Source organism: Trichomycterus rosablanca, chromosome 25, assembly GCF_030014385.1.
Source record: "Trichomycterus rosablanca isolate fTriRos1 chromosome 25, fTriRos1.hap1, whole genome shotgun sequence".
NCBI classification, from domain to species: Eukaryota; Metazoa; Chordata; class Actinopteri; order Siluriformes; family Trichomycteridae; genus Trichomycterus; species Trichomycterus rosablanca.
The window spans coordinates 5940232-5967781 of NC_086012.1; the positions used below are offsets into that span (position 1 = coordinate 5940232).

The following is a 27550-nucleotide window of genomic DNA, read 5'->3' on the forward strand; positions in this document are numbered from 1 at the left end:
CAAGGGAAGTACCCATCGACAGCAACAAATTGATGACCGATTGCTGGGCGGCTCATTAATGCCCCGGGACACGAAGGCTATGGTGTCTGGTAGGGCTCAAATTGCAGATGATTTTAATACTGTGCAACAAGTCATTTTTGTGTATGGGACTGTATAGTGGCAGGCCAATCAAAGTGCCCACGCCAATTCCTGTCCACCATCGAAAGCACCAGAACAAGACGTCAGAGTCAACAGTGTGATTATATTATTTATATTGAGATCATACAAACCGGGCATAACATTATGACCACCTTTCTAATATTGTGTTGGTGCCCATTTTGCTGCCCCATACGCAACAAACTGTGATGCTCTGTGTATTCTGACACCTTTCTATCAGAACCAGCATGAACTTCTTCAGCAATTTGAGCTACAGTAGGTCGTCTGTAGGATCGGACCACACGTGCATCGATGAGCCTTGGCCGCCCATGACACTGTCGCCGGTTTACCACTGTACCACTGTCGTATGTCATAATAACTGTAAATGTCTAACTATTCATCTCTCTCTCTATATTTTTAGGAGAAGGCTGATGCTGGAGCTGAATCTGTATCTGAGTGGGAGGGGCTTAACAACAGCAATCTGTCACCTAACAGGAAGCGGAGGAGGATGCAGAGCGGCCAGTACGCCTGCGATCTGTGTGATAAAATCTTCCAGAAGAGCAGTTCTTTGCTACGTCACAAATACGAACACACAGGTACAAGACAAACACACATTTACAGATAAATACTGTGGTGACCTGTCACCCTCCAATATCTAAAACATGATTTTTAAATGGGTAACTCTGGTTGAACGCATAACTTTGATAAATATGATTCTAAATACATAAACGAGTGTATAATGGCAGAAGAATTTCATTATTTACCCTCATTTTCCAATTTTTAACTGTGAAAAGTGTAGTGATTGAGAGGTGCATATGCTAGTGCACTCTCAGAGCCTGTCCCAAGCCCAGATAAAATGAAGGAGTGTTGGACGGGGGGGGGGACCCAGGTGGCACAGCGGGATATCTCACTAGGACACCAGTTCTGGGATTCTGAACCGGTCAACTGACGCCCCCTTAGCAGCCACAATTGGCAGTGCCTGCAGCAGACAAAATTGGCCACTAGTCTGCTGGGTGGGAAAAGACCGGACTAAAAAGCTGGTGGGGTCTTCAATGCTGTATAAGGACAGTAGTTAGTAGGCACCTGTACAGAAGTGGAGGAACTTGAAGATCTGTGTGTGACTCTCCGTATGCAAGACTGGCCTCATATGCTAGTCCACCAAGGTATGGGTGAATAAGAAGGGGTCGTGGACTGTACACGCATCAGAGGGAATGTGTGTGAGGTGAATAGAAGCTCCTTAGAGGTGATAGTGGGTCTAAGCAGTGGTGGGCAAGAGTCATAGAGTTCCGCCTGACATTGTTCATGTGTAAAAACATTCATATACCGTTGTTAGTTCACTAGGCTTTCAATAATAATGTGATATTTATTATTCTATATTAAATACACTATATTGCCAAAGTATTCACTCACCCATCCAGATCATTGAATTCAGGTGTTCCACAGGTGTATAAAACCAAGCACCTAGGCATCATGCAGACTGCTTCTACAAACATTAGTGAAAGAATGGGTCGCTCTCAAGAGCTCAGTGAATTCCAGCGTGGTACCGTGATATGATGCCACCTGTGCAACAAGTCCAGTCGTGAAATTTCCTCCCTACTGAATATTCCACACTCGACTGTCAGTGCTATTATAACAAAGTGGAAGCGATTGGACACGACAGCAGCTCAGCCACAAAGTGGTAGCCACGTAAAATGACAGAGCGGGGTCAGCGGATGCAGAGGCGCATAGTGCGCAGAGGTCGCCAACTTTCTGCAGAGTCAATCGCTACAGACCTCCAAACTTCATGTGGCCTTCAGATTAGCTCAAGAACAGTGTGTAGAGCTTCATGGAATGGGTTTCCATGGCCGAGCAGCTGCATCCAAGCCTTACATCACAGAGCGCAATGCAAAGCGTCGGATGCAGTGGTGTAAGGCACGCCGCCAGTGGACTCTAGAGCAGTGGAGACGTGTTCTCTGGAGTGACGAATCACACTTCTCCATTTGGCGGTTGGCAGGAGAACGGTACTTGTCTGACTGCATTGTGCCGAGTGTAAAGTTTGGTGGAGGGGGGATTATGGTGTGGGGGTGTGTTTCAGGAGTCGGGCTCGGCCCCTCAGTTCCAGTGAAAGGAACTCTTAATGTTTCAGCATACCAAGAGATTTTGGACAATTTCATGCTCCCAACTTTGTGGGAACAGTTTGGGGATGGCCCCTTCCTGTTCCAACATGACTGCGCACCAGTGCACAAAGCAAGCTCCATAAAGACGTGGATGAGCGAGTTTGGTGTGGAAGAACTTGACCGGCCTGCACCGGCCTGACCTCAACCTGATAGAACACCTTTGGGATGAATTAGAGCGGAGACTGCGAGCCAGGCCTTCACGTCCAACATCAGTGTCTGACCTCACAAATGCGCTTCTGGAAGAATGGTCAACACACTCCCATAAACACACTCCTAAACCTTGTGGAAAGCCTTCCCAGAGGAGTTGAAGCTGTTATAGCTGCAAAGGTGGGCCGACATCATAGTAAACCCTATGGAATAAGAACGGGAGTCACTCAGGTTCATATGTGTGTGAAGACAGACGAGCGAATACTTTTGGCAATATAATGTATTTAAATGACCTTTAAATGAACTTGTAACACATTTTTGTCATTAACTGTTCCACTCATCACACAGGCAAGCGTCCCTACGAGTGCGGCGTCTGCAAGAAGGCATTTAAACACAAGCACCACCTGATCGAGCACTCGCGCCTCCACTCCGGGGAGAAACCCTACCAGTGCGACAAATGCGGGAAGCGCTTCTCGCACTCCGGCTCGTACTCGCAGCACATGAACCATCGCTACTCTTACTGCAAGAAAGAGGGTCAGGACCAGCCGGAGCCCAACAGCGCTACGTTCACGCCCCCGTTACAGCTCGACTCGGACGAGAGAGAGAGCGAGGACGAGGAAGGGGACGAGCAAGCCGGGGAGAGAGACGGCGAGGACGACGCGGAGTTCGCCGACCTGGATATGAGCGAGATAAGAGTGGTCAGGATCGGCGAGGAATACGACGACGACGATGATGACGAGGAGGAGGAAGAACCGTCAACGATGGATGACGAGGGAACGGACATACAAGTCGTCAAAGTCCACACCGTGGATGAGGAAACGATGGAAACCACGGAGACGGAGGATAGCGTCGAAGCACAGGAGGAGACGAGAACGCTCATGGAAAACGGTAAGGCTAGTGACCAGGAATTAAACAATGACCGATAAATCAAACCCAACAACAAAGGAAGGGTTTCCTCTCCAGCCAAGTGTCCCCGCTCGAGGACGGTGGGTCATTCTTGAAACTGTGTCTCAGTTAATTCCTAATTGACTGTGTATTAACCCAGGTGTGCCTGATCCACAGTGTTTTCTTTGTGAAGGAAGCTTCAAACAAGCTACATCAAATGAATAGAAGCTATTTAACGTTTACTGAGCAGATTCAGTCCAACAGTGTTACAGAACCACAACCGCCAGGTATGTTCGTCAGTGTTACTAAGGATTTCCTTTGACTCGCTGTACCGTACATGTACAGATGCGAGAGATGAGATTTCTACACTTTTATTGCCAATGAAGTTTACCAGATAAAATCAGTATTTTATCAGTATTTTAGTATTGCTTTGAGACGGACCGTTTATTTATGAATACGTAATGCCTCACGTTTTAAATACCATTCAGTGTTTTTATTCGAATTTCGGATTAGGCCAGCCAGTCTTAGCGCAGCACTTTTTTTTTGTTTGTTTGTTTCCGAGACGTCGGTCTGTCTTTTGAAGGAAATAACATTTGCACTTTCGTACCATGGGATCATCTATAAAGATTAAAACATGACTGATAAATGTACAGCCTCGAATCAGAAAAAGTTGGGACAGCATGGTAAATGCAAACAAAATACAAATGCAGTGTTCCTTTTATTTGATGCAGACAGGATGAACCGGAGATGTTTCATGTTTTGTCTGCTCAACTTCAATTCATTTATTAATAAACATCCATTCCTGCATTTCAGACCTGCAACAAGTTGGGACAATTAGGGCTAGTGATGAGGTGATCAGCTAAATAATGATGTGATTCCAAACAGGCTGAGTCTTTGATGAGCAAAGATGATCAGAGGATCTCCAGTTTGTCAACAAATGTGTGAGAAAATGATTAAATTGTTTAAGGGATTTGCATATTTCTCCCTCTACGGTGCATAATATCATTAAACCATTTAAGGAATTTCAGTGCGTAAAGGCCAAGGGTGCAAGCTTAAGCTGAATGCCCGTGATCTTTGATCCCTCAGACGGCACTGCATCAAGAACCGCCACTCAACAATAGCTGATATAACTACATGGGTGAGGGATTACTTTGGCAAACCTTTGTCAAGCACTACAATACAGAGTTACATGCACAAATGATACTTCAAACTTAAGTGTGCAAAAAAGAAGCCTTATGTTAATCATGTCCAGAAGCGGCGTCGACTTCTCTGGGCTCGGAGGCATCTTTGATGGACCATCACACAGTGGAAACGTGTATTGTGATGTATCACATGAATCAGCATTTCAGGTCTTTTTTGGTAGAAATGAACACCGTGTGCTCCGGACCAAAGACGAAAAGGACCGTCCAGACTGTTATCAGGAACAAGTCCAAAAGCCAGGGTGTGTCATGTTACGGGGCTGGTTCAGTGCCCTTGGTAAAGGTCATTTACACTTCTGTGATGGCAGCATTAATGCAGAAAAATACATCGAGATCTTAGAGCAACATGTGCTGCCTTCAAGACGTCGTCTTTTCCAGGGACATCCATGCATTTCTCAACCACATGCTGCACACATTACAAAGGCATGGCTGCGGTAGACAAGGGTACGGGTACTGGACTGGCCTGCCTGCAGTCCTGACCTGTCCCCAATAGAGACCCCGTACTGTTGCACATCTCAAGACGTGTTTGCAGGAAGAACGAGACTAAATAAAAGCTGAAACACTAAATCACTTGGTCTCCTCGGTGCCAAAACATCTTTTAAGTGTGGTGAAAAGGAACGCAACATTACAAAGTGGTAAACTCTTTACTGTCCCAACTTTCTGTGGAATGTGTTGCAGGCCTGAAATGTAGGGATGGATGTTTATGTTTAATAAATGAAATGAAGTTGAGCAGATAAAACATGAAATATCTCCGGTTTATACTGTCTGCAATGAAATGAAAGTCAAAGTAAATGTTAGGAACACTGCATTTTTATTTTATTTGCATTTTCATCATGCCGTCCCAACTTTTTCTGATTTGGGGTTTGTCTCATGAAAGCACTCCGTATTCACTCACAGTTCTTTTGCCAGCATGAAGTCAAACAATGCTCTTTGCTACACAGGCGCTTTATAGACGATGCTACTATGAAGTGCACTTTTCTGTGGTTTAATATGTAGGAACTTTTAAAGCACCATTTGAAACACTTCAGTCAGGGAAATGTGTGTGTGTGTGTGTGTGTGTGTTATGTCTTTTATTATATATATTTTTTGGCTTGGGGAGCACTAATTTCTCAAAGCATGCTTCTATTATGTTTACTTTTCTATTATAAGCGTATGTAGTCTTTACATTTTTGAGTGTAGACAACCCAAAATACAAACTAAAACGTTTACACTTTACACCGACGAAACAGGTTTATTTAGGGTTTTTACTAATCAAATGTTGCAGGTCTACAATAAACACCGATCAGCCATAACATTAAAACCACCTCCTTGTTTTATCAGCTCCACTTACCATATTGGAGCACTTTGTAGTTCTACAATTACTGACTGTAGTCCATCTGTTTCTCTACAAGCTGTTCCTCAATGGTCAGGACCTCCACAGGACCACCATAGAGCAGGTATTATTTAGGTGATGGATGATTCTCAGCACTGCAGTGACACTGACATGGTGATGGTATGTTAGTGTGTGTTGTGCTGGTACGAGTGGGTCAGACACAGCAGTGCTGCTGGAGTTTTTAAATACAGTGTCCATCTGAAGGTCATAATTGGCAGTGCCTGCAGCAGATACTAATCGGCCACCGTATCTGCAGGGTGGGGGCTGGACTGTGGGTGGGTGGGTCTTCATACGCCGTGTAAGGACCCTGATTGGCGGGAATTTTTTTTTTTTTTTTTTAAATACCGTGTCCACTACTACTTAGTTGGTCCACCTGTAGATGTAAAGTCAGAGACGATCGCTCATCTATTGCTGCTGGATGTTTTTGGTTGGTGGAATATTCTCAGTCCAGCAGTGCTGCTGTCTTATTCATACCAGCACAACACACACTAACACACCACCACCACCATGTCGGTGTCACTGCAGTGCTGAGAATGATCCACCACCTAAATAGTACCTGCTCTGTAGTGGTCCTGTGGGGGTCCTGACCCTTAAAGAAACAGAGAAACAGATGGACTACAGTCAGTATTTGTAGAACTACACGTGTGTAGAAACAAGGAGGTGGTTTAACGTTATGGCTGATCAGTGTACGTTGGTGCACCCCTAGTTTTAGTCCTATTATGTACATTGACTGTATAACTGACATTATAGAGGGTTCTAGGGAACCCACACACCCCCCAGCCTTATGCAAGACCGCCAAGCTGTATGTGCCATTCGTTCCTAATACAGTAGTTCTCCATGTACTAACCAAATGCACCCATTTTACAGCAGTTAATTACATTTTAGAATAGCACCACGTGTCTGTAAGTCTGTTTAGTTTCTAGTAAATGTTCCTAGAACCCAAACTGAGTTTAATGTTCTTGTTTGTGGTATTTGAGCAGACTTACTCTTGTGTGGCTAGATTCATAACATCTATCATTTTCTCTTCTTATTTTTGGACATGAATAAGTAGATCAGGAGGTTACTGCACTGATGTTTGGATATTCTGTTAGTCCGGTTGAAGGGTGCTCTTACTTAAGCTTAGCAGGTTTAGTACAGAATAGTACACAGATCAGCCATAACATTAAAACCACCTCCTTGTTTCTACACTCACTGTCTGTTTTATCAGCTCCACTTACCATATAGAAGCACCTTGTAGTTCAACAATTACTGACTGTAGTCCATCTGTTTCAGTGCATGCTTTGTTAACCCCCTTTCATGCTGTTCTTCAATGGTCAGGACCCCCACAGGACCACCACAGAGCAGGTATTATTCAGGTGGTGGATCACTCAGCCCTGCAGTGACGCTGACATGGTGGTGGTGTGTTAGTGTTTGTTGTGCTGGTATGAGTGGATCAGACACAGCAATGCTGCTGGAGTTTTTAAACACCTCACTGTCACTGCTGGACTGAGAATAGTCCACCAACCAAAAATATCCAGCCAACAGTGCCCCGTGACCACTGATGAAGGTCTGGAAGATGACCGACTCAAACAGCAGCAATAGATGAGCGATCGTCTCTGACTTTACATCTACAAGGTGGACCAACTAGGATAGTGTGTCTGATCCACTCATACCAGCACAACACACACTAACACACCACCACCATGTCAGTGTCACTGCAGTGCTGAGAATGATCCACCACCTAAATAATACCTATCTGTGGTGGTCCTGACCATTGAAGAACAGCATGGACGGGGGCTAACAAAGCATGCAGAGAAACAGATGGACTACAGTCAGTAATTGTAGAATTACAAGGTGCTTCTATATGGTAAGTGGAGCTGATGAAATGGACAGTGAGTGTATAGAGGTATATAAAGGTGTGAAGGTTTGGTTGCCTGTAGTAGCGTCAGAGCGGCATCATGAATCAATTATTTTTCCCAATGAAAACACATCGCACCTCATTATTTGGCTAAGCAGTACTAGGCGATTAATCAGAAGGTTAAGGGTTAAAGCCCCGTCATACTAACCATGATAACTAAGCCCACTGTGAGGCCCTTGAGCAAGGCCGTTAACCCTCGTTTGCTTGAATCGTGTTTCTTTGGATACAATCGTAAGTTGCTTTGGATAGAAGCAACCTGCCAAATGCCGAGAACGGAAGCGTGTTAGATGAGGGTGCATTGGAACAAAGGCCAAGGCCGCACGCAGCTCTTTATTTTTGTATTAATTTTCAGTGACAGGAAGTAGCGGCTGTATAGCAAGTATAGGAAAAGCAGTAAACGACTGCAACAATGTGAAGGAACGAATTCTACACTAGTAAATTAGTCGAGTGCACTTGATTGATTGATAGATAGAAATGAAGGAGTGTGTGTGTGGTGATTTTACCATTACTCATTACAGTATTATTCATTGTGAAGTATTATTTCTGAATGTTTGTTTACATCAATGCATGTCTATATTGTGTATGTTTTTACCATCAGTATTAAAAATGTCAATGACTGATATTTTTAGCTTTAACGTGTGGGGTGTCATTTTTTCACAGCCTTATTTCACGTTTACACTCAAAATCTGTCCAAATACAGGGTTACTTTTACTCTGCTTTCGTTCACGCATGACCGATACTGTACACACAGTGCAATATACACCAGTCAGGCATAACATTATGACCACCTTCCTAATACTGTGTTGGTCCCCCTTTTGCTGCCAAAACAGCCCTGCGACTGTGATGCACTGTGTATTCTGACACCTTTCTATCAGAACCAGAGATGTTCACAAGTCACAAAATACGAGTCCGAGTCGAGTCACGAGTCCGAGTCGAGTCACGAGTCTTCAGGCTGGAGTCCGAGTCAAGTCACGAGTCTTTAGGCTAAAGTCCGAGTCAAGTCCACGAGTCTTTAGGCTGGAGTCCGAGTCAAGTCACGAGTCTTTAGACCAGAGTCCGAGTCGAGTCACGAGTCTTTAGGCCAGAGTCCGAGTCGTCACGAGTCTTTAGACTAGAGTCTGAGTCGAGTCACGAGTCTTTAGACTAGAGTCCGAGTCGAGTCACGAGTCTTTAGGCCAGAGTCCGAGTCGTCACGAGTCTTTAGACTAGAGTCCGAGTCGAGTCACGAGTCTTTAGACTAGAGTCCGAGTCGAGTCACGAGTCTTTAGGCTAGAGTCCGAGTCGTCATGAGTCTTTAGACTAGAGTCTGAGTCGAGTCACGAGTCTTTAGACTAGAGTCCGAGTCGAGTCACGACTCTTTAGGCCAGAGTCCGAGTCGTCACGAGTCTTTAGACTAGAGTCTGAGTCGAGTCACGAGTCTTTAGACTAGAGTCCGAGTCGAGTCACGAGTCTTTAGGCTAGAGTCCGAGTCCAGTCACGAGTCTTTAGGCTAGAGTCCGAGTCCAGTCACGAGTCTTTAGGCTAGAGTCCGAGTCAAGTCACGAGTCTTTAGGCTAGAGTCCGAGTCAAGTCACGAGTCTTAAGGCTAGAGTCCGAGTCGAGTCACGAGTCTTTAGGCTAGAGTCCGAGTCGAGTCACGAGTCTTAAGGCTAGAGTCCGAGTCGAGTCACGAGTCTTTAGGCTAGAGTCCGAGTCAAGTCACGAGTCTTCAGGCTAGAGTCCGAGTCGAGTCACAAGTCTTCAGGCTAGAGTCCGAGTCGAGTCACAAGTCTTCAGGCTAGAGTCCGAGTCGAGTCACGAGTCTTTAGGCTGGAGTCCGAGTCAAGTCACGAGTCCAAGCATTTAGTGACATCACAAGAGGCGCTTGGAATATTGTGGAATCGTGCTTTAAGAATCTATGAATCATTCAAACTTGTGGAGTCTATGCGAACTGTATTAAAAGATAAAGCAAGTATGAATTCCTGAGTAGCTTGGATAAGGATCACTCCATGACAAATCACAACCCGCTGACACGGTGCTGGGCAGCCGAGACATACTGATGTCAAAGCACATGCCGTTGGCTTGTGCTGGTGTCCGGTACGGGCAGACAGAATTCTAGCTAGTGTGTCTCAAACTGCAGATCATGACACACGAAGCATCAAACTCTTCTGTGTATGAGGCTGCATAGTCAAAATCCCCATGCTAATTGCCCACCGTCAAAAGCACCCAATGAGCAAGCAGGTGTTGGAATTGTAGATTGAAGCAATAAAAGAAGATTGCCTGGTCCAGTTTACTTTGGAAATAAAAACCTAGTACCAAGTTTCACAGGAGACCTTTGAAGATTTTGCTGAACCCGTGCCTCGGCAGGTAAGAAATTTTGCATTAAATGCTTATACATGGAACTTTATAAACAGCAATCACTGCATTGTTCATCTGGTGACCTTCATCTGGATCATATAGGGTTGTCCTTGTTGCAGAGGTGTAGAGAGGATCTAGTGTAGTCTACATAATAATGACTAACCTTTATCCATCCAGTAAAGAAATTAAACCCGCCCACAGAAATAACAAATTATCAAAATGCAGGTAAATAGTTATAAATAAGGATGCACTTCCGTGAACGTCATTTGCATTATTGATCGATATGGGCCAGCAGCAATGGCCTATGGATAAATATGTAGGGAGTTCCATCCACAGGCTTTGGAGGATGCACTCAGTAAGACTTAGTAGTTCCTTTTGTGTCCACTAGTGGGCGGCAGCTGACTTTTGCAAGTATTAAGCTATTATCCAGGCCACTGTCCCCTCACAGCAAGAAGGTCCTGGGGTTTGATTCCCAGGTAGGGCGGTTTGGGTCCTTTCTGTCCGGAGTTTGCATGTTCTCCCCGTGTCCGAGTGGGTTTCCTCCAGGAGCTCCGGTTTCCTCCCACAGTACAAAGATGTGCAAGTGAGGTGAACTGGAGATACTGAATTGCCCTATAGGGGACTGAATGTGTGTGTGTGTGTGTGTGTGTCTGCCCTGCGATGGACTGGCGCCCTGTCCAGGGTGTTACTGTGTGCCTTGCGCCCATTGAAAAGCTGGGATAGGCTCTCCAGAGGAAACCCACACAGACACGGGGAGAACATGCAAACTTCAGACAGAAAGGACCCGGACCGCTCCACCTGGGGGTCGAACCCAGGACCTTCTTGCTGCGTATTTGTAATGCAAAACTGAAAGTATCTGTAACTTTGTCAAGTATAAAAGGATAAAAATATTGCACACAAAACAATCGCTGCATTTAAACAAAACAGACAGCAAACAGAACATGTGACGTTTGATATGAAACATTTTATTATAATCTCCATTATAATCTTTTGAACAAAAATCCTAACCCCTTACCTTGTCACCTGTGAGCTCAAAAAGCAACATCAAGTACACAGAATGTCCAGTTCCAGTTCTAACACGTATTTCTTCAGTATTTTAAGTTATTTCATGTAACTGATCCATAACTGTTGTAGGAAAAATACTCTCATCTCTTCTTTACATTATGTCACAGTGTACAGGAACAACTTTATCTTATTATCTTTATACACCGATCTGGCCTAACATTATGACCACCTTCCTAATATTGTGTTGGTCCCCTGTTTGCTGCCCCATACACAACAAACTGTGCTGCTCTGTGTATTCTGACACCTTTCTATTAGAACCAGCATTAACTTCTTCAGCAGTTTGAGCTACAGTAGCTCGTCTGTTGGATCGGCTTGCATCAATGAGCCTTGGCCGCCCATGACCCTGTCGCCGGTTTACCACTGTTCCTTTCTTGGACCAGCTGCAGTTTTGGAGATGCTCTGACCCAGTCGTCCAGCCATCACAATTTGGTGCTCGCCCATTTTTCCTGCTTCTAACATCAACTTTGAGGATAAAATGTTCACTTGGTGCTTAATATATCCCCCCCACTAACAGGTGCCGTGATGAAGAGATAATCAGTGTTATTCACTTCACCTGTCAGTGGTCATAATGTTATGCCTAGTTGGTGTATATCAGTCTCTGTAATTACTATATTAATAGTAACTTGTTTAACTGATTAAACTTAGTCACCGAACACCAGCAGGTATCTTTGTAGAACACTATTCATTTAAAGAAAGACACTAAAGGTAAATGAGTTTTTTTTCCATCATAGATAACACTTTTTTTTTACCAGGATTGTGGATTTGTGTGGGCTTGTGTGCACATAATACACAATGACGACATTCTAGAACAGGGGTTTTACCTTTTTGGACATGTGCTGAGCTTCCGTGTGCTGACCTTGAACTTTTAAGCTTTGCTATCCAATGATCCTTTTTCCAGACTGAGCTGGATAACATTAGTCTCGCTGACCATGCACACCCGCATGTCTAATCAAATATGCTTCCTGTGGGTGAAAAATAAATTGCTTTTGTTTTAGAAGTAAAAAAAGATATCTGTCGATACTCAGGCCTGTTAAAAACCCCTGCTCTAGAACAGTGGTTATCTGTACAGGGTAAGTGGGTTTCAATAGATCAATGACCAATATAAACAGTAGAGACACAAACTTATATGTTTACGTTACGTAACCAAGTAATACAACTTTCGTTTTCCTGGCTTCATCTATGAGCACATGTTTGTGTTATGAAACTGTATTATGAATATGTGAATATGTATGAATTAGTACAGTCAGCTATTTTGTATTTTTTTGCAAGCGATCTGTAAAAAACAACCAACCAGTTTAAAAAAAAAAAAAAAAGGGTTGGTTGTATATTGTTTTAACAGATTATTGATGCCATGCTCGCACTAGGTATAGTGGCTGCTGGGGGTCTTGGGGAGAGAGATTAAAACACTGTATACTGTACTAAGAGTTTACTACGTTCTCCTAGTGACTGTGTGGGGTTTCTTCAGTTACATTCCCAAATATACTCAGTAAGTGGATTGGCTGCTCTGAATTGCCCATATGTCGTCTAGCCAAGGCCCTGGTGTTTCCCTGTTTGTTAGTTTTATATTTTACTAGGGTCTGTCTTATATTTGTGTATTTAGTCTTATATTAGTAAGAATATACTTATATACTAACTGTTTTTGTATTATCCTGATTGATGGTCTTATTTATTGTTTTAGGCATATGTAATCTTTGCCTTCCTTTGTTATATGTTGGGCATTCAGTTAGGATGTGCTTAATCTGACAGGCTTTACATAGTGTATAATTTTTTTTCTCCTTATTAGGTGTTGATGCGTCAGTTTGGCGTGACCCCTGGTGTTTCCAATAAATATAAAATGTAACACTGATGTATAAGCATCTAGTCTTAATCGTCTTAGTCAAGAACAAAAAGGCTACTAAGGCTACTGTGGGCACAGGTTCACTGAAACAGTGACACAGAGTCGCTCATCGAAAATTCATCGATGGCTACTACACCCACATATTTATTGACTTACTTATACCTGGGGATCAGAGCAGCTGGTCTACCTTGATGGGAATGAATGGGAGGTGGAAGGAAAGTGGAGTACCTGGAGGAAACTGTCAAAGCAAGGATCAAACCCAGATCTCCAGAATACCTGTGTGTGCTGTGCTCTGCCCCCGTTCTGCACCGCTACCGAAACAATTTAGTCAGGAATCTTGTTTTCTTGTCTTATATAATTAAGAAATCTGAAGATTATTTCTGTATTATCTTGAGTGAGAGTTTCTTTTAATGTATTGGGCTAACTGACAAGATTAAAGTCAATATTTTACCCTTTACGTGTCAAGTACCAGGACAGTAAGAGAGGGTCTAAAGAAAATGTTCACTGTGTTACTTACAGGCCTTATTTTGCCCCCATGACATTCTGTTATCTGTATATCTGTACAGCATTTTCCCAGCCTAAGGACCTGAGTGTGCATTTAATGAGTACACAGGGTGCTTTTAAAGGAATCAGTAGGATACTGTTACAACGACACAGATAAAGACAAACACACATAAGCAGACGCACCAGACACATCATACACATAAGACAAGCTTTACAACTGAATGGATAGATGGATTTGTGTCCAGTGTACATGACAGGCAGCCAGAAAGACAAAGAAACCAAGTCCAGCGTGTTTGATCCGTCAGTCCCTCTTTTTAAAAATGCAGTAGTATAAAAGCCACCGGAACGAAAGATCAGCGGTTCATCGACAGTTCCACTACTGAAGGATATGAAAAATACATCGCAGCACAGACGTAGAATTCTCTACCAGGTCCGTGTTGGAAGATTTCCGTTCCCAGGAGTTAACCTTAGTTCCCATTAGTTTTGTTTGGCCAGCAAACCGACACCACGGTGCACTGGAAAGCATTCTTGGTCCAGTAGTCCAATAAAAGCTGGTGTACAAAAAGTCCAATAAGGAAAACCATTCCTTCAAAGTGATTTTGTCCAATCAAAAAAAGGATAAAAATAAATGAGCAATTCTAGGTGTTTTTTAGTAGATTCAGTACTAAGTTTACATTATATTAGTTGTATTTATGAGAATCGATGGTTTTAAAGCATTGGTTGTGAAGCAGACATCCTTTCAGAAACAGTCTTTAATCCTCGGGTGGTCGCTGCTGCTGCATGTTCAGGTGATAAGCCTAGATCACATGACTGGGGTGCAGCTTACCTGTTGAATATGGTTTCACACGCAGTAAGTATAAGTTCAACAATTTGGTTTTGGTAAACCATGTGTACCGCCATGTTGGGACCCTCGATCTCAGGACGTAGGAGAGTTGGGCCAAACACGATGGCAGTGCTCTGTATGGTCATCCTGTTCTCTTTACCGTGATCTATCACTCTACAAACACACACACACACACACACACACACACACAGATGTAAGTTACAGACATTGGACCTTTGGGTAATACTGTATATAAACTATATGGCCATATAACACACACTAGCACACCAGAGCTGACATCTTAAGCTCATGAGTTTGAACCTCAGCTCTGCTACCGGCAGGCTGGGCGCCTACACGAACGACGATTGGCTCGTTCGTAGGGAGGGTGCTGGAGGGGATTCCTCATAACTGATGCCGGTCGTCTACTGTTCGTGCCAGCTGTCAGAGGGTTAAAATGATGTGGACACCTGACCCTGAGCTTGTTGGACTTCTTACTCCAAAACCACGGCCATAAATGTGAAATCGGCAGCTTCTTGCAGTCCACCGAAGCTTTTTGTTTTGGACATCGATTGACCACTAGAGCCAAAGCCCAAAACCCAGTGGATATCTCTATCTATCTATTTCCTCGGCTGCTCGCGTTAGGGGTCGCCGGCGGATCGTGATCTGTATTACTGATTTGGCACAGTTTTTACGCCGGATGCCCTTCCTGACACGACCCTCCCTATTTATCCGGGCTTGGTACCTATAGGACAATTCAGTGTCTCCAATTAGCCTGGCTGTATGTTTTTGGACTGTGGGAGGAACCCACGCAGACACGGGGAGAACATGCAAACTCCGCACAGAAAGGACCCGGACCGGACCGGACCGCCCCGCCTGGCGATCGAACGCAGTGCTACCCACTTAGCCACCGTGCCGCCCACCCCCAGTGCATATAAATTTAAGTATTGTATATAGTTAATAATGTAGAATCCTACTGCACTACCTTACCCACGTGTCTGTGGTTGGTATGATTACACTCACTTTGTTAGGTGTTTGAAGAGGGCCTGCATCGTATCTTGATTGGGTCGAGGAAGCTGTTTTATCAGGTCTTTAACAGCCTGCACTTTCTGGTTATAATCCGGGTTTTCTGCAAGCACACACACACACACACAAATTGTTACACACTCAGTGTCGTTTGTCGTTACTTATGCTGCATGTTTCTTGAATGAAACTGCTGCGAGAGCACTTAAAAGCCTGTTTTTTGCTTGTCTCTGACACTTAAGACACACATGGTGTAACAGAGCAGGTAGCACTTGAACCTTGGTGATAATTCCAAGACGATGATCCCAAGCACACGTCCATGTAAACCAAAGCTTAATTATTTATTTATTAAGATTTTAACATCATGTTTTACACTTTGGTTATATTCATGACAGGACAGGTAATTCCTAGTAACTAGTTACACAAGATTCACAGTTCAAGTTTTTAATGTCAAACACAGTCATGGACAATTTTGTATCTCTAGTTCACCTCAGTTGCACTACTCTGAACTGTGAAGGACCCGGAGCACGCCAGCTGGGAAATGAACCAGGACCTTCCTTCCTCTGAGGTGACAAGTGCTACCCACCGAGCCACTACGCCGCCCCTGGGCTTGTGAAAAGTTGTGCTTTTCCAGCTAAAAGAGCATGTGTGATCATGTTGGAACTAATGTTGGATGAGAAGGTTAAGGTCATGACTGTATGCAGGCTGGTCAAACCATGTATTTACAGACCTCATTTTGAGCACAGGTCACAGATCTACTGAAAGAGTCTGGGCTTCCCTAAACTGCTGCAACAAAATAAGAGATTAGAATGCCGGGCTTCGATAATTAAAAAGGGCGTCCAAACAGGTTGTGTATTGACCCGTCTACACAATATTGCTTCAGCGTAGTAACATTTTTAAATCAAGAACTCCAACTATTTGCTATATAATTTTCCCCACCTCCTAAGCTCACATCAACAACACAGGCACAGGCGCACACACACACACACACACATACAGACACACACACTGTACGTACTGATGGCATTGACAAAGTCATTAAAGTATGCGTAGGTGAAGAGGGGTTCTGGAAGCTCCCGGAAGAACATTTTCAGCGCGCCGGTGGTCACGTGGACATCCTCCCATTTACTGTCTGCCAAATTGAACTTCTCATCTACGAGACAGAAAAACAGAGACGGCTGAAAATCTAATTGCTTACAGAATCATGAAGTGGGAAGTAGTGTCTTTGACTAAGAGAACTTAAATGCAGTAAAAATCATTCCGATTTAATTTTTGTAAGGCATTAAGTGTTCACTTAAAGCTGAATATGTTTACACATACAAACAAGCTGTCAGAAATGACTACATACTTGCACTAAGTGTTTTTCTAAACGTAAACTGCAACACAGGAGGACCAACACAGTAGCAGCATGCAGCCATCTTTCACATGCCTAGTGTGATATATATATTATTCTGACCGAATAACAAGGGAGCATCGAGTGATACGTGTGTGTGTAAGAAAGTTACATTACCGTGATTTACAGCAAATCTCAGCTTTTGTATGACTGCCAGATTCCCACTGACTCGATACAGACCATCCAAACTCAGACCTAAAGTCAAAGAGGGAGCAAGAATGAGACAAAGGTTAGTATTTATTTATTTATTTATTAGGAGTTTAATGTCATGTTTTACACTCATGTTACATTCATGACAGGACAGGTAATTACTGGTTACACAAGGTTCATCGGTTTAATGTTAATCACAGTCATGGACAATTTTGTATCTCCAATTCACCTCACTTGCACGTCTTTGTACTGTAGGAGGAAACCGGAGCTCCCAGAGGAAACCCACTCAGACACGGGGAGAACATGCAAACGCCGCACAGAAAGGACCCTGACCTCTCCAGCTGGGAATCGAACCCAAGCAAGAGTGCCATGAGCCATGCAACCCACAGTACTTGCTCTAACAATGGTATAGCTCACCTTGGCCAGAAGCAATTAAAAGTACAAACAAAACCACTTTTGTGTTGGCTTGGCTGTACCATTGTTACCTGTGGATTGGGACAACGGCACTTACTTCACTGCTGTGCTACCTTAAGCACCGCACAGATTTACTGCTACTGTACCTTCATTCTCTACATGCTCGATACACATCCGGACAAACTGAGGCACGGTGGTTTTCTCTCTCTGACACAGATTGCTCAGATTACAGCCGAACACCTGATCTACAAACACAAACAGGATGGAGGCAGCATCAATAACTGCAGGTTCATCAGTTTTAGGTCATAACGCAGTACATTTTGTGTGTGTGCGCGTGCATCAGAGCTACCTTTTATGTAACCCTTGTCTCGAACCGCCTGTAGAGTCGGTCTACGAGTGAGAAATCTTTTTAGCTTGACTTTGGTCTTCTTCTCCTGGTCTTGCTGTTCTTTTTCCTTGTCTTTATCTTTATCATGTTTCTCTGGTCCTGGAGATTCGGGCATGTCTTCTTCAATAGCCTCGTCAGACTCCCAGGCCTTAAAGCACAAACATTTTCACTAATGAGACAAAACATCAGGATCACCTGCATAATATGCTGTCAAAACTGCCTGACGTACAGTAACATTTGGCACCTGGATATTACCGTCAGTTCATTCAAGTTCTGTACATCGTAAGGTCTACAGATCGTCCTACAGTGCTTCGTGCTGCCGTTCCTTCATTTAATCAGTACTTCATTAAGAGCTATTGTGTACCTGTGTTGGAATTTAATGCCCATAATATCTTCAGGTATAAAGTAAAGGAGGTCGAATGCATATATTCACAAACACAAAAAGGAAGTTTTAAAGGAACATTTTTGTGTACTTTGTGTTGTCGAATTGTTTCTTAATATATATAATTGACATTTTAACAGATGATGATCCACTTTACATTTTCTGCATTTAGCAGACGCTCTTAGAAATTAATAAGAAATAATAAGAGCGTTAGTAAATACATTTCATTTTCATTTTCAGCATTTAGCAGACGCTTTTATCCAAAGCGACTTACACAATGAGCAATTGAGGGTTAAGGGCCTTGCTCAGGGACCCAACAGTGGCAACTTGGTGGCGGCGGGGCTTGAACCGGCAACCTTCTGTTTACTAGTCCAGTACCTTAACCACTGAGCTATCACTGCCCAGTACCTTAACCACTGAGCTATCACAAAAATACATGTTTGTTATCAGCTAAAGTGCTTAGGTGGGTTTTTAATCATCTTTTGAAGACAGTGAGAGACTCAGATGTTTGAACAGACGGGAAGTTCGTCTCACCACTTGGGTGCTGGTACAATAAAGCCTTTCTTAGGTTCTGGGTGGAAGATCAAGGCAAGCGAGACTATTGGCTCGAAGGTTGTGTGGTACAGAGCTGGGTTTTATTAGTTGCAATATCAAAAGGTAACAATGTCATTAAATGAAAGAATCACCATTAGTCACTTCCCTTGTCAGGTTATAATGTAGTGGCTGAACGGTGTACGACTAAAGCACAGAGTACAGCCAGCAGGTTGAAAATGGGGTTAGTGTATCAGATTATGTAGTATAAATTAAACAGTATGCAAAAAGGATAGAAAAACCTGACCCGTTACTTCATCACACCTAAACTAAAGAGTAAACAAACTGGTTCCCAACATACATGTTGGCGCTTATGTGGAGAGAGAGAGAAGCAAACCATGCACATGCATCTTTTGGGAGTGTCATAAACTTAACACATTCTGGGGAAATGTAAGTAACATGATGAAAGACATTCTGGGATATGTAATACCCAGGGAATGTAAAGTTATGTATCTTGGAAGTTTGAATGATTATGTCTCAGAAGAAGATAGATACATAACCAAAATATTATTGATCACATGTAAAAAAAAAAAAAAAAAAAGCAATAACAAGAAACTGGTGCAGAACTGAACCACCCACTATAACCCAGTGGCTAAAGATCATAAGAGAGGTCTATACCATGGAGAAACTGACCTATCGGCTTAGATTGAGAAAAAATGTCTGTGACTAAATGGGAGAAATGGACACAATATGACACAGTGAATGATGCCTAAGGATTGATTTACCTCTATGTATTTGTATTTTGATAATGGATACCTGCAGGGCGTTGTAGTGGGGTGAAAAGTGGGACTGAGTTACCAGGGCCCCAAGTCGGGGGAGGGCCCTTGAGGAGTCTAAAAGGAGTCTGGACTTAGGTGAGGGGGGCCCATGGGCACTGCTTGTGCATAGGGCCCAGAATTTGGTGCTACGCCCCTGGATACCTGTAACCATGAGTTATTTCTGTTTGCCACATAAGTTCTAATTTTCTCTGCGACGGAATACATACCTCAAATATGTATCTCTTTGCCTATATGTATGTAAAAATTTCAATACAAATTTTTACATAATTCAAATTATCCCATAATTCAACTGGAGCTGCGAAGGCGAATCGGAGAATTGAAGTAGGACAAAATGTTAAAAGTGTTATGATTAAGTGCAACCCTAAATAAGGTTATAAGTAGCTTTGTGAAGAACGACAGAATTAATTTGGTCTGATATTAAAATTGTTATAACTGTGGCGATGTGATGTCATGCATCACGTGACGTCTGAGATTGAGTGCGTACTGCACACCGCTTTACTGGCCGAGCAGTGCGCACTGCCTCCAGTTTAGTACGTACTGTTTAAGTATGCGATTTCGGACGCAGCTCTGGTCTCAGGCATGATGTAGTGGCTGAACGATGTACGTCTAAAGCACAGAGTACATCCAGCATGTTTGCTAGGAGGGACTGGTGCGATGATATATTGTAGTAAAGAAGTATTACCACGCCATTTATAAAACTGCTAAATTCTGCACCCGTCTATTTACTTTTTGCAATAGATACCTCATTCTGTAGTAAACCCAGACTCTGTGAGACATGTATGTCATGCCCTGTGTAAATAGGTGTGCACACGTTCTTACATGAGTATTTATGGCATCAGTCAGGGCTTTGAACCACTCGCTGATGGTGCTCTCAACATCCGACTGTAAAAGGAGATCCGTACCCTGTCGAGTCTTCACCTTTAGAATTACAGAGTTTAAAAAAAGACAATAAATGAAACCACAGATGAAATCACAGCCAAAAATACATGTCATTTTGGTAAAATAAAATAATTTACTAAAACTAAAACAATACAAAACAAAGTTGCCCCCTCTGACACGTGCAGTACTGTATCTTTTCACCTACATGAGGTGGGTTCATATGGGGATCCAGATCATGCCTGGAGAGTCTCCATCATCCCCCCTTTCATTGTGCAGGAGGTATCGATCAGCCAACAGAGGCCATAATTAAAAGAGTTATGAGGAAACCCTGTTCGGCCGTTGTCCTGCCCTTAAAGGCACAAAGCCAATCGAGTGTCTGTGTAGGCACCCGGCCGTCTGATAGCAGAGCTGAGATTGGAACTCAAAAGCCTGAGATCTCAGCACCAGCATATATTCCATTAAAGACGTCATGGTCTTAAATTTAACTCAAAACTACTAATACATATAAATGTAGCAGACTTTAGCATTTAGCTGTGGCTAACATCAGATTGAAAACAAGTACATGGTCTGCATTGTCATTTTGTACATTAGCATTACCCAAGTTCGCTAACTCGGCTGATCAAGGAGCCGGATTATCTTTAAAATGTGTCCTGTTACTTCTGTGGCTGTTACTTATCACCTGCCAGCGTTGGGTTCTCACACAGAGCCGTATCGCATACAGAGAGCCACGCTCAGCTCTATTTAAACACCACCCCCTTACACAAAGGTGCCCGGACCAGTCCCGGTTATCACATATCACAGCGGCAGTAAGAAAATACCCTATTCAGCCTTTTCTATTTTTGTGTGGACGCCCAGTCAGGTCGGTGGTTCAAACGCTCCCCAGCGGTGTGCTAGCGTGTTAGGCCACTACACCATGCGAGCGCCCCTTACAATCCAAATTGAAAACCTCAAAAGCAACTCGGAGTGATCCGGTCATTTAGTCACTCATCGCTACCTCGAGAACGTGTTTCTTGCTGGATTTGTCTTTTGACGCTTTTTCGACAGTTGCTCCTCTCAGGTCGACGCTGAACTCCCCCTTTGTTTGGTGGCTTCCAAACTGGAAAAGAAAAGAAAATATGCACATAAGTGTCCAGGAAAATTCAATAAACACTGCTGGGTTTGACTGAGTGGACACAAATTCCAACAAACATACTTCAAAGTCCTAAAAGTGAGAAGCCTATCTTAGAATAATGGCTGTTGTTAGAGCTCACTCTATTTTAATACCACTTGTTTTTGCAATGGGATGTCAAACAAGCTCATGGCCAGGTGTCCAAATACTTTTAGACATGAGTATTTCATTCTATACAGCTATACACCGATCAGCCATAACGTTAAAACCACCTCCTTGTTTCTACACTCACTGTTCATTTTATCAGCTCAACTTACCATATAGAAGCACTTTGTAGTTCTACAATTACTGACTGGAGTCCATCTGTTTCTCTGCATGCTTTGTTTGCCCCCGTCCATGCTGTTCTTCAATGGTCAGGACCCCCACAGGACCACCACAGAGCAGGTATTATTTAGGTGGTGGATCATTCTCAGCACTGCAGTGACACCGACATGGTGGTGGTGTGTTAGTGTGTGTTGTGCTGGTATGAGTGGATCAGACACAGCAGCGCTGCTGGAGTTTTTAAACACCTCACTGTCACTGCTGGACTCAGAATAGTCCACCAACCAAAAATATCCAGCCTACAGCGCCCCGTGGGCAGCGTCCTGTGACCACTGATGAAGGTCTAGAAGATGACCGACTCAAAAGGCAGCAATAGATGAGCGATCGTCTCTGACTTTACATCTACAAGGTGGACCAACTAGGTAGGAGTGTCTAATAGAGTGGACAGTGAGTGGACACGGTGCTTAAAAACTCCAGCAGCGCTGCTGTGTCTGATCCGCTCATACCAGCACAACACACACTAACACACCACCACCATGTCAGTGTCACTGCAGTCTGAGAATGATCCACCACCTAAATAATACCTGCTCTGTGGTGGTCCTGACCATGGAAGAACAGCAGGCTAAAAAAGGTATGTAAAGAAACAGATGGACTACAGTGAGTAATTGTAGAACTACAAAGTTTCATTTTCAAGGGTATACTGTGTTTTGTATAATAAAGTTTCTTAAATTAATGAAACACACCCCTCATTAGCACCAATTAAAATGTAGCCACGTTTTAGTCAGTGCTTGAGGCACTAATTTCTCTCAGGAGCTGTGGTGCAGTCCAGTCTAGTCAGTACTACCAGACTGAGACTAAATCAGTAGCAAATCACCAACCAAATCAGCCACTTGTCTGACTGTTACTTACCCAGCTGGTGGCCGACCCCTGACCTTTGGGAAATATCAACTGAGATCCATGTAAAGCCGTAAAAGATGAAGTCCAGTTCTTCCTGTGGGTGGCACACAAAATAAAGACTGTTAACAGTTTATTAAACAGTGTGTCCAAGATTATGCATAAATAAATCCTTAAATCAGTTTGTCTTTGGATTATACTGCACTTTTGTTGTTGCCCCCCCCCAATTTTCTCCCTAATCTAGTCGTATCCAATTACCCTGATTGCATTGCACTTACTCTCTACCGATGCACACCCTGATCATGCACTCTTTTCCCGTCTCTGTGCAGGCGCCATCAATCAGCCAGCTGAGGGTGTAATTGCATTAGTTATAAGAGAGTCCCTATCCGGCTTAATCCCGCTCCTATATGAACAACAGGTTAATCGTTGTTCATGTGGCTGCTCGGCCCAACCGGCAGGCAGAGCTGGGACTCGATACGATGTATTTGAGATACCCGGTCTGGTGTTCAGCGTGTGTTTTACCGCTGCGCCACCTGAGCGGCCATAATCGGGATATCCTTAATGTCTTGATGATGACGTGCTGTAGAAGGTGAATTTTTTTTTTTTTTTAAGCAGTGACTCTCAGACAGGCCTTTTTTGGGACAGGCCAACTTAATTTACATATAGTGCAAGGATTAGTTTCATTTGCACTAGCCCTTTTGTACCTTTAAACTTGCATTTCCTATACATTTTATATATACTCAATACAAAAATTAATTCAACACCTTTTTTAACCTACCGAACTTTCTTTCCGTGTTCTGTGATCTTGGTCATGTTCAGAACTCCAGATTTCTCAAATGGCTGAGGAGAAAGATGTTAAAATGTGAGAAATATGACTGAAGTGATAAGAAAGAGATAAATAAAAACATAAATAAAAATAAAAAATAGAAGAACGTGAGCCACAAAATATCAGCCATGAGGGCAAACACACAGTGTTTCGTAAATGAATTAATCTGCCATGTTTTTTTATTCTTAATAATGTGATCTTTTTGGTTTAGACCAGGGGTCACCAACACTGTGCCTGCAGGGCATGTTCTAAAGTAGCACTAGTGACTATAGAGCTCCGTCTAAAATTTTTATTTGTGTTGCTGTTTTTTTGAATCATTAATACTTGCATTGAAGTAGATTGAAAATGACAATACTGAATATAAAATTTCAAAAAAAAAAGTTTTATGTTTATATGAGCTCTGATCTTGTCATTAAGATTATTAACATATGATCAGACAGCCTCTTTATATATATGAATATTTATAATAATAATAATAATAATAATAATATTAAAGGTGAATCGTGCAACTTTATATTATTCAGGAAGTTTGTATCAAACAAGTAGCCCTTTGTATAATTCAGTACCCTTGAAGTAGCTCTCGGTCTCGGTAAGATTGGTGACCCCTAGTTCAGACCATAATAAAGATGAAATATAAAAAAGACAAAAAAGAGCAATTTGGGGAAAAAGAAGTAAGAATTGGGGTAATACTAACAGAATGGGGGTGTTTGGGAGATGATGGGTCAGAAGATTCCAAATCCAGAGAGCCAACTTTCAACGGCTCCTAGAGAGAAGAAGAGCAAATAACACAATCAATAAAAAAAAAAACCATTTAATCAGTAAAACTTATTATAATAAGAAACTCTTAATTATAAACTCACAGGCACCAATTTTGTCATGCTAATAATTAAGGATCAAAATTAATTAATAATTACAACCATGCACCTGACCTAACATGAATTCAAATATAACGTTCATATAAAATTAAAGCCTAATGAAAAACATACGAGTATTTGCCATAAATCTGTGTGTTTTTTTGTGTTTATCTGATTAGCATTATAGCACACTGATCTACATACAGCCAGCTTTAAAATCGTTGGCACCTTTGGTAAAGATGAATAAAGCAATTAACCTTTATCCAATTAAAAAAATATATTTATGCCTGCCACAGAAAACCCAGTAGCCTATCAGGAGATGCTACAGGGAGGACACACTTGCATTATTGATTGGTATGGGCCAGCAGGAATAGCCTGTGGATAAATATGTAGGAAGTTCCCCCCCCAAGCGCCAGTCGTTTGGGAAAATTGCAACGACTCGTGTTAGATCAGCGCTTCCCAACCTTTTTTGCACCACGGACGGGTTTCATATAAAATATAATTTCACGGACTGGCGGGGGCAGAGGGACTTAAAATAGAATAATATACTACTCACAAATGAGCTTTTTCAGACACTGATTCCACCTGGGGGTGATATGAAACGATGAACACCCATGTGTTGGATGATGTAGCGATCATTAATTATTTATTCTTTCTGTGCGGCTCAGTAATAAATGACCCACCGGTACCGGTCCACGGCCCAGTGATTGGGGACCTCTGTGTTAGATCATGTGTGACGATGTGCTGGACTGGACCTTTATTAATAATATATTTATAAATATCGTATACATAAAAATGTCTCAAAGCCATGTCTCAATTGTTAGCACTGCTAGAAGTGCCTATAGACAAAACATACAGAGTTGTAAAAGCTAAGATTCTGTACTAGTCATCAAAACGTCACTGGTTTAAGCCTCACTACCACTCCACTCACTCACAACACTGAAGCTGTTTAGGATAAAAGTGTCTACTGAGTGCCTTATATATAAATGAGCTTGAACTTCAAAATGAGGAGGGATGTCCACATAGTTTTGGCTATATGGTTTTCTTCTTACACCAAAAGCAAACACAGATTAGGAATTGATTAGACATTTTAAAATCAAACCGCATGAAGATCTAAAGTGATTAAGAAGTGAAGAAACACTAAGAAGTGCATCTAACCTGCCCAACATCACAAGTACAAGCAGTGATTGGAAGAAATAAATGTGCAGTGTGATTGGAAGACATAATCATGCACTGTAATCACTGTGGGATTGGGATTCCACTCATTGCAGCAAGGTCTTGCACTGACTTGTGGCATGTAAGGGTGAGGGCGAAGAGAGTCACCGCGTATGGAGAAGACTCGCCGTTTTTTGACGGATTTCTGTTTCAACTATCGTCGTAGAAACAAACACGTACAATGGATCAAACCCTCAGTTAGAACAATGATCATTCACGACACAACTGTATGAAATACATGACACAAATACTAAAAATGCATCAGTTCAACATGTAGAAGAAAGTTTCATTTGATTTCAACCACCGCTTAAACCTGGTCATTGTCACAGTGGGTCAGGTTTGCCTGGACACACTAGGCGCAAGGCAGGAACACATTTCGGACAAGGCGCCAATCCATCACGGGGCTTTAGCCACACACGCCAATACAGACATAGCCAATCGTGTATGTGTAGGACCCTGGTTGGATGATAGCACAGCTAAAATTTGAACCCAGATCTCAGTGGTAGTAAGTTAGAATGCTGGGCGCGAGGTAGGAACACATTTCGGACAAGGCGCCAATCCATCGTCCCAAACTAGAGTAAATACGAAATAATAATGTCAAAATTTGACATATGAAGATGCTGCTAATTTACTACTTTGGCATACAATTAAGTTCACGCAGTAGCATGCTGCCGGCAGGTACACTAATGTACAGTATTATGTGAACACCTGACCGGATATTATTGTGGTTGGCCCTCATGTGCCCTCCAAAACTTGAAAAACCCTCCAGAAACTACAAGTACGATCTACACTGTATAACACCATATATAATGTTTACTCTCCATGTATTTATTTTCTGTAACCTAACAGCCTCCCTTTAATGTAATGCGTGTGCGTGTACCTTGTCGTTACCATCCAGCATCCATGTGCTATGCCTCCACTGTTTCATCAGTATGGGAGCCGTCTGTTTTCGATCCAAACTGCATGTTTTTGTGTTTCTATATACCTGCTTTGAGAAAGACGTGTTTAACTTGATCAGAAAGAAGAAAAGAAAGGACACGTACGCTATATGTATGACAAAAGTATTGGGACACTCCTCTTAATCACTGAATTCATGTGTTTCATTCAGTCTAATTGGAAGAGGTGTATAAAATCAAGCACCTAAACAGCCAGTCTGAAGAGCCAGGGTCGTTCTAAAGAGCTCACTACTGTATTTGAGTGTGGTACTGTAAGGGCGCATTCACATGAGAAGCAGCAAAACCACTTTCACACTGGCTGGAGTTGGGATCCCGATTTTTGCGAATTGACCCAGTTTGCAGTTGACCTTTTTAAAGCGCCTTAAATGAGACAAACTGTTTGATATAACGTGATAAAAGCGACTCAGTCAGAACGAGCGCTTAACAGGAAGAAAGCCTAATGTGACACTGCACAAAAACAACCAGCGAGTAATTGAATTAGTGGAGGGCACTTATGAGCAGTAATAAAGAAGAGAGGTTTAGTGTTCCTATGCCGTTCTTTTAATACATTAAACTACGTTTAGCTTTGTTCTACATTTAGGTTTGTTGTTTAGACTCCCTCAGAAAAGCTGATTCTTACAATTTCTCAGCATCCCAAGCTATAATACAAGTTTAAAAGTGAAACAGGAGGAAAATACAATTAAACATAGATGTATGTGGATGCTTTCAAAGTGGACACTTGACAGTTATTCCACACAAATGCAGATTCGTCTCATATCCGCACTTTGATGACATTTCACGGCATCGCTCAAGCCAGGCGCTGAGCAAAGCAACAGTTTGTGCAAAACGCTTCTCATGTAAATGCACCCTAATAGGATGCCATGATAAGTCAGTTCGAGAAATTCCTTCTCTCCTAGATATTACTCGATCAAGCCTGTAGAAACCACAGCAACTCGGCCAAACGTGGCAGACCATGTAAAGTTATGAGCGGGGCCTCTGTTAACTCTGTCAACTCCATATTATCGCTCATGGATTTAGAAGCTT

At 42.7% G+C, this 27550-nt stretch overlaps 2 protein-coding genes across 5 annotated transcripts in view; one reads left to right on the forward strand and one right to left on the reverse strand.

Moving 5' to 3' along the window:
- Nucleotides 1–3698, forward strand: part of zeb1a (zinc finger E-box binding homeobox 1a) — a 30039-nt gene extending 26341 nt beyond the window's left edge. For 2 of the 3 annotated variants that reach the window (XM_062988025.1, XM_062988027.1), the window contains exons 9-10: nucleotides 557–731; nucleotides 2787–3698. In XM_062988025.1, the coding sequence (XP_062844095.1) occupies nucleotides 557–731; nucleotides 2787–3364 (753 nt within the window). In that variant the 3' untranslated portion in view covers nucleotides 3365–3698. The remainder of the gene's footprint in view (nucleotides 1–556; nucleotides 732–2786) is intronic. The other variant, XM_062988026.1, reaches the window with a different exon arrangement.
- A 7374-nt stretch (nucleotides 3699–11072) lies between these two features.
- Nucleotides 11073–27550, reverse strand: part of arhgap12a (Rho GTPase activating protein 12a) — a 43940-nt gene continuing 27462 nt past the window's right edge. For both annotated transcript variants that reach the window (XM_062987507.1, XM_062987506.1), the window contains 12 exons: nucleotides 26452–26556; nucleotides 24197–24265; nucleotides 23455–23516; nucleotides 22692–22773; nucleotides 21348–21449; nucleotides 20294–20392; nucleotides 17684–17870; nucleotides 17481–17579; nucleotides 16888–16965; nucleotides 16396–16530; nucleotides 15378–15483; nucleotides 11073–14531 (listed from right to left, as the gene is read on the reverse strand). In XM_062987507.1, coding sequence (XP_062843577.1) covers nucleotides 14357–14531; nucleotides 15378–15483; nucleotides 16396–16530; nucleotides 16888–16965; nucleotides 17481–17579; nucleotides 17684–17870; nucleotides 20294–20392; nucleotides 21348–21449; nucleotides 22692–22773; nucleotides 23455–23516; nucleotides 24197–24265; nucleotides 26452–26556 — 1299 coding nt within the window. In that variant the 3' untranslated portion in view covers nucleotides 11073–14356. The remainder of the gene's footprint in view (nucleotides 14532–15377; nucleotides 15484–16395; nucleotides 16531–16887; nucleotides 16966–17480; nucleotides 17580–17683; nucleotides 17871–20293; nucleotides 20393–21347; nucleotides 21450–22691; nucleotides 22774–23454; nucleotides 23517–24196; nucleotides 24266–26451; nucleotides 26557–27550) is intronic.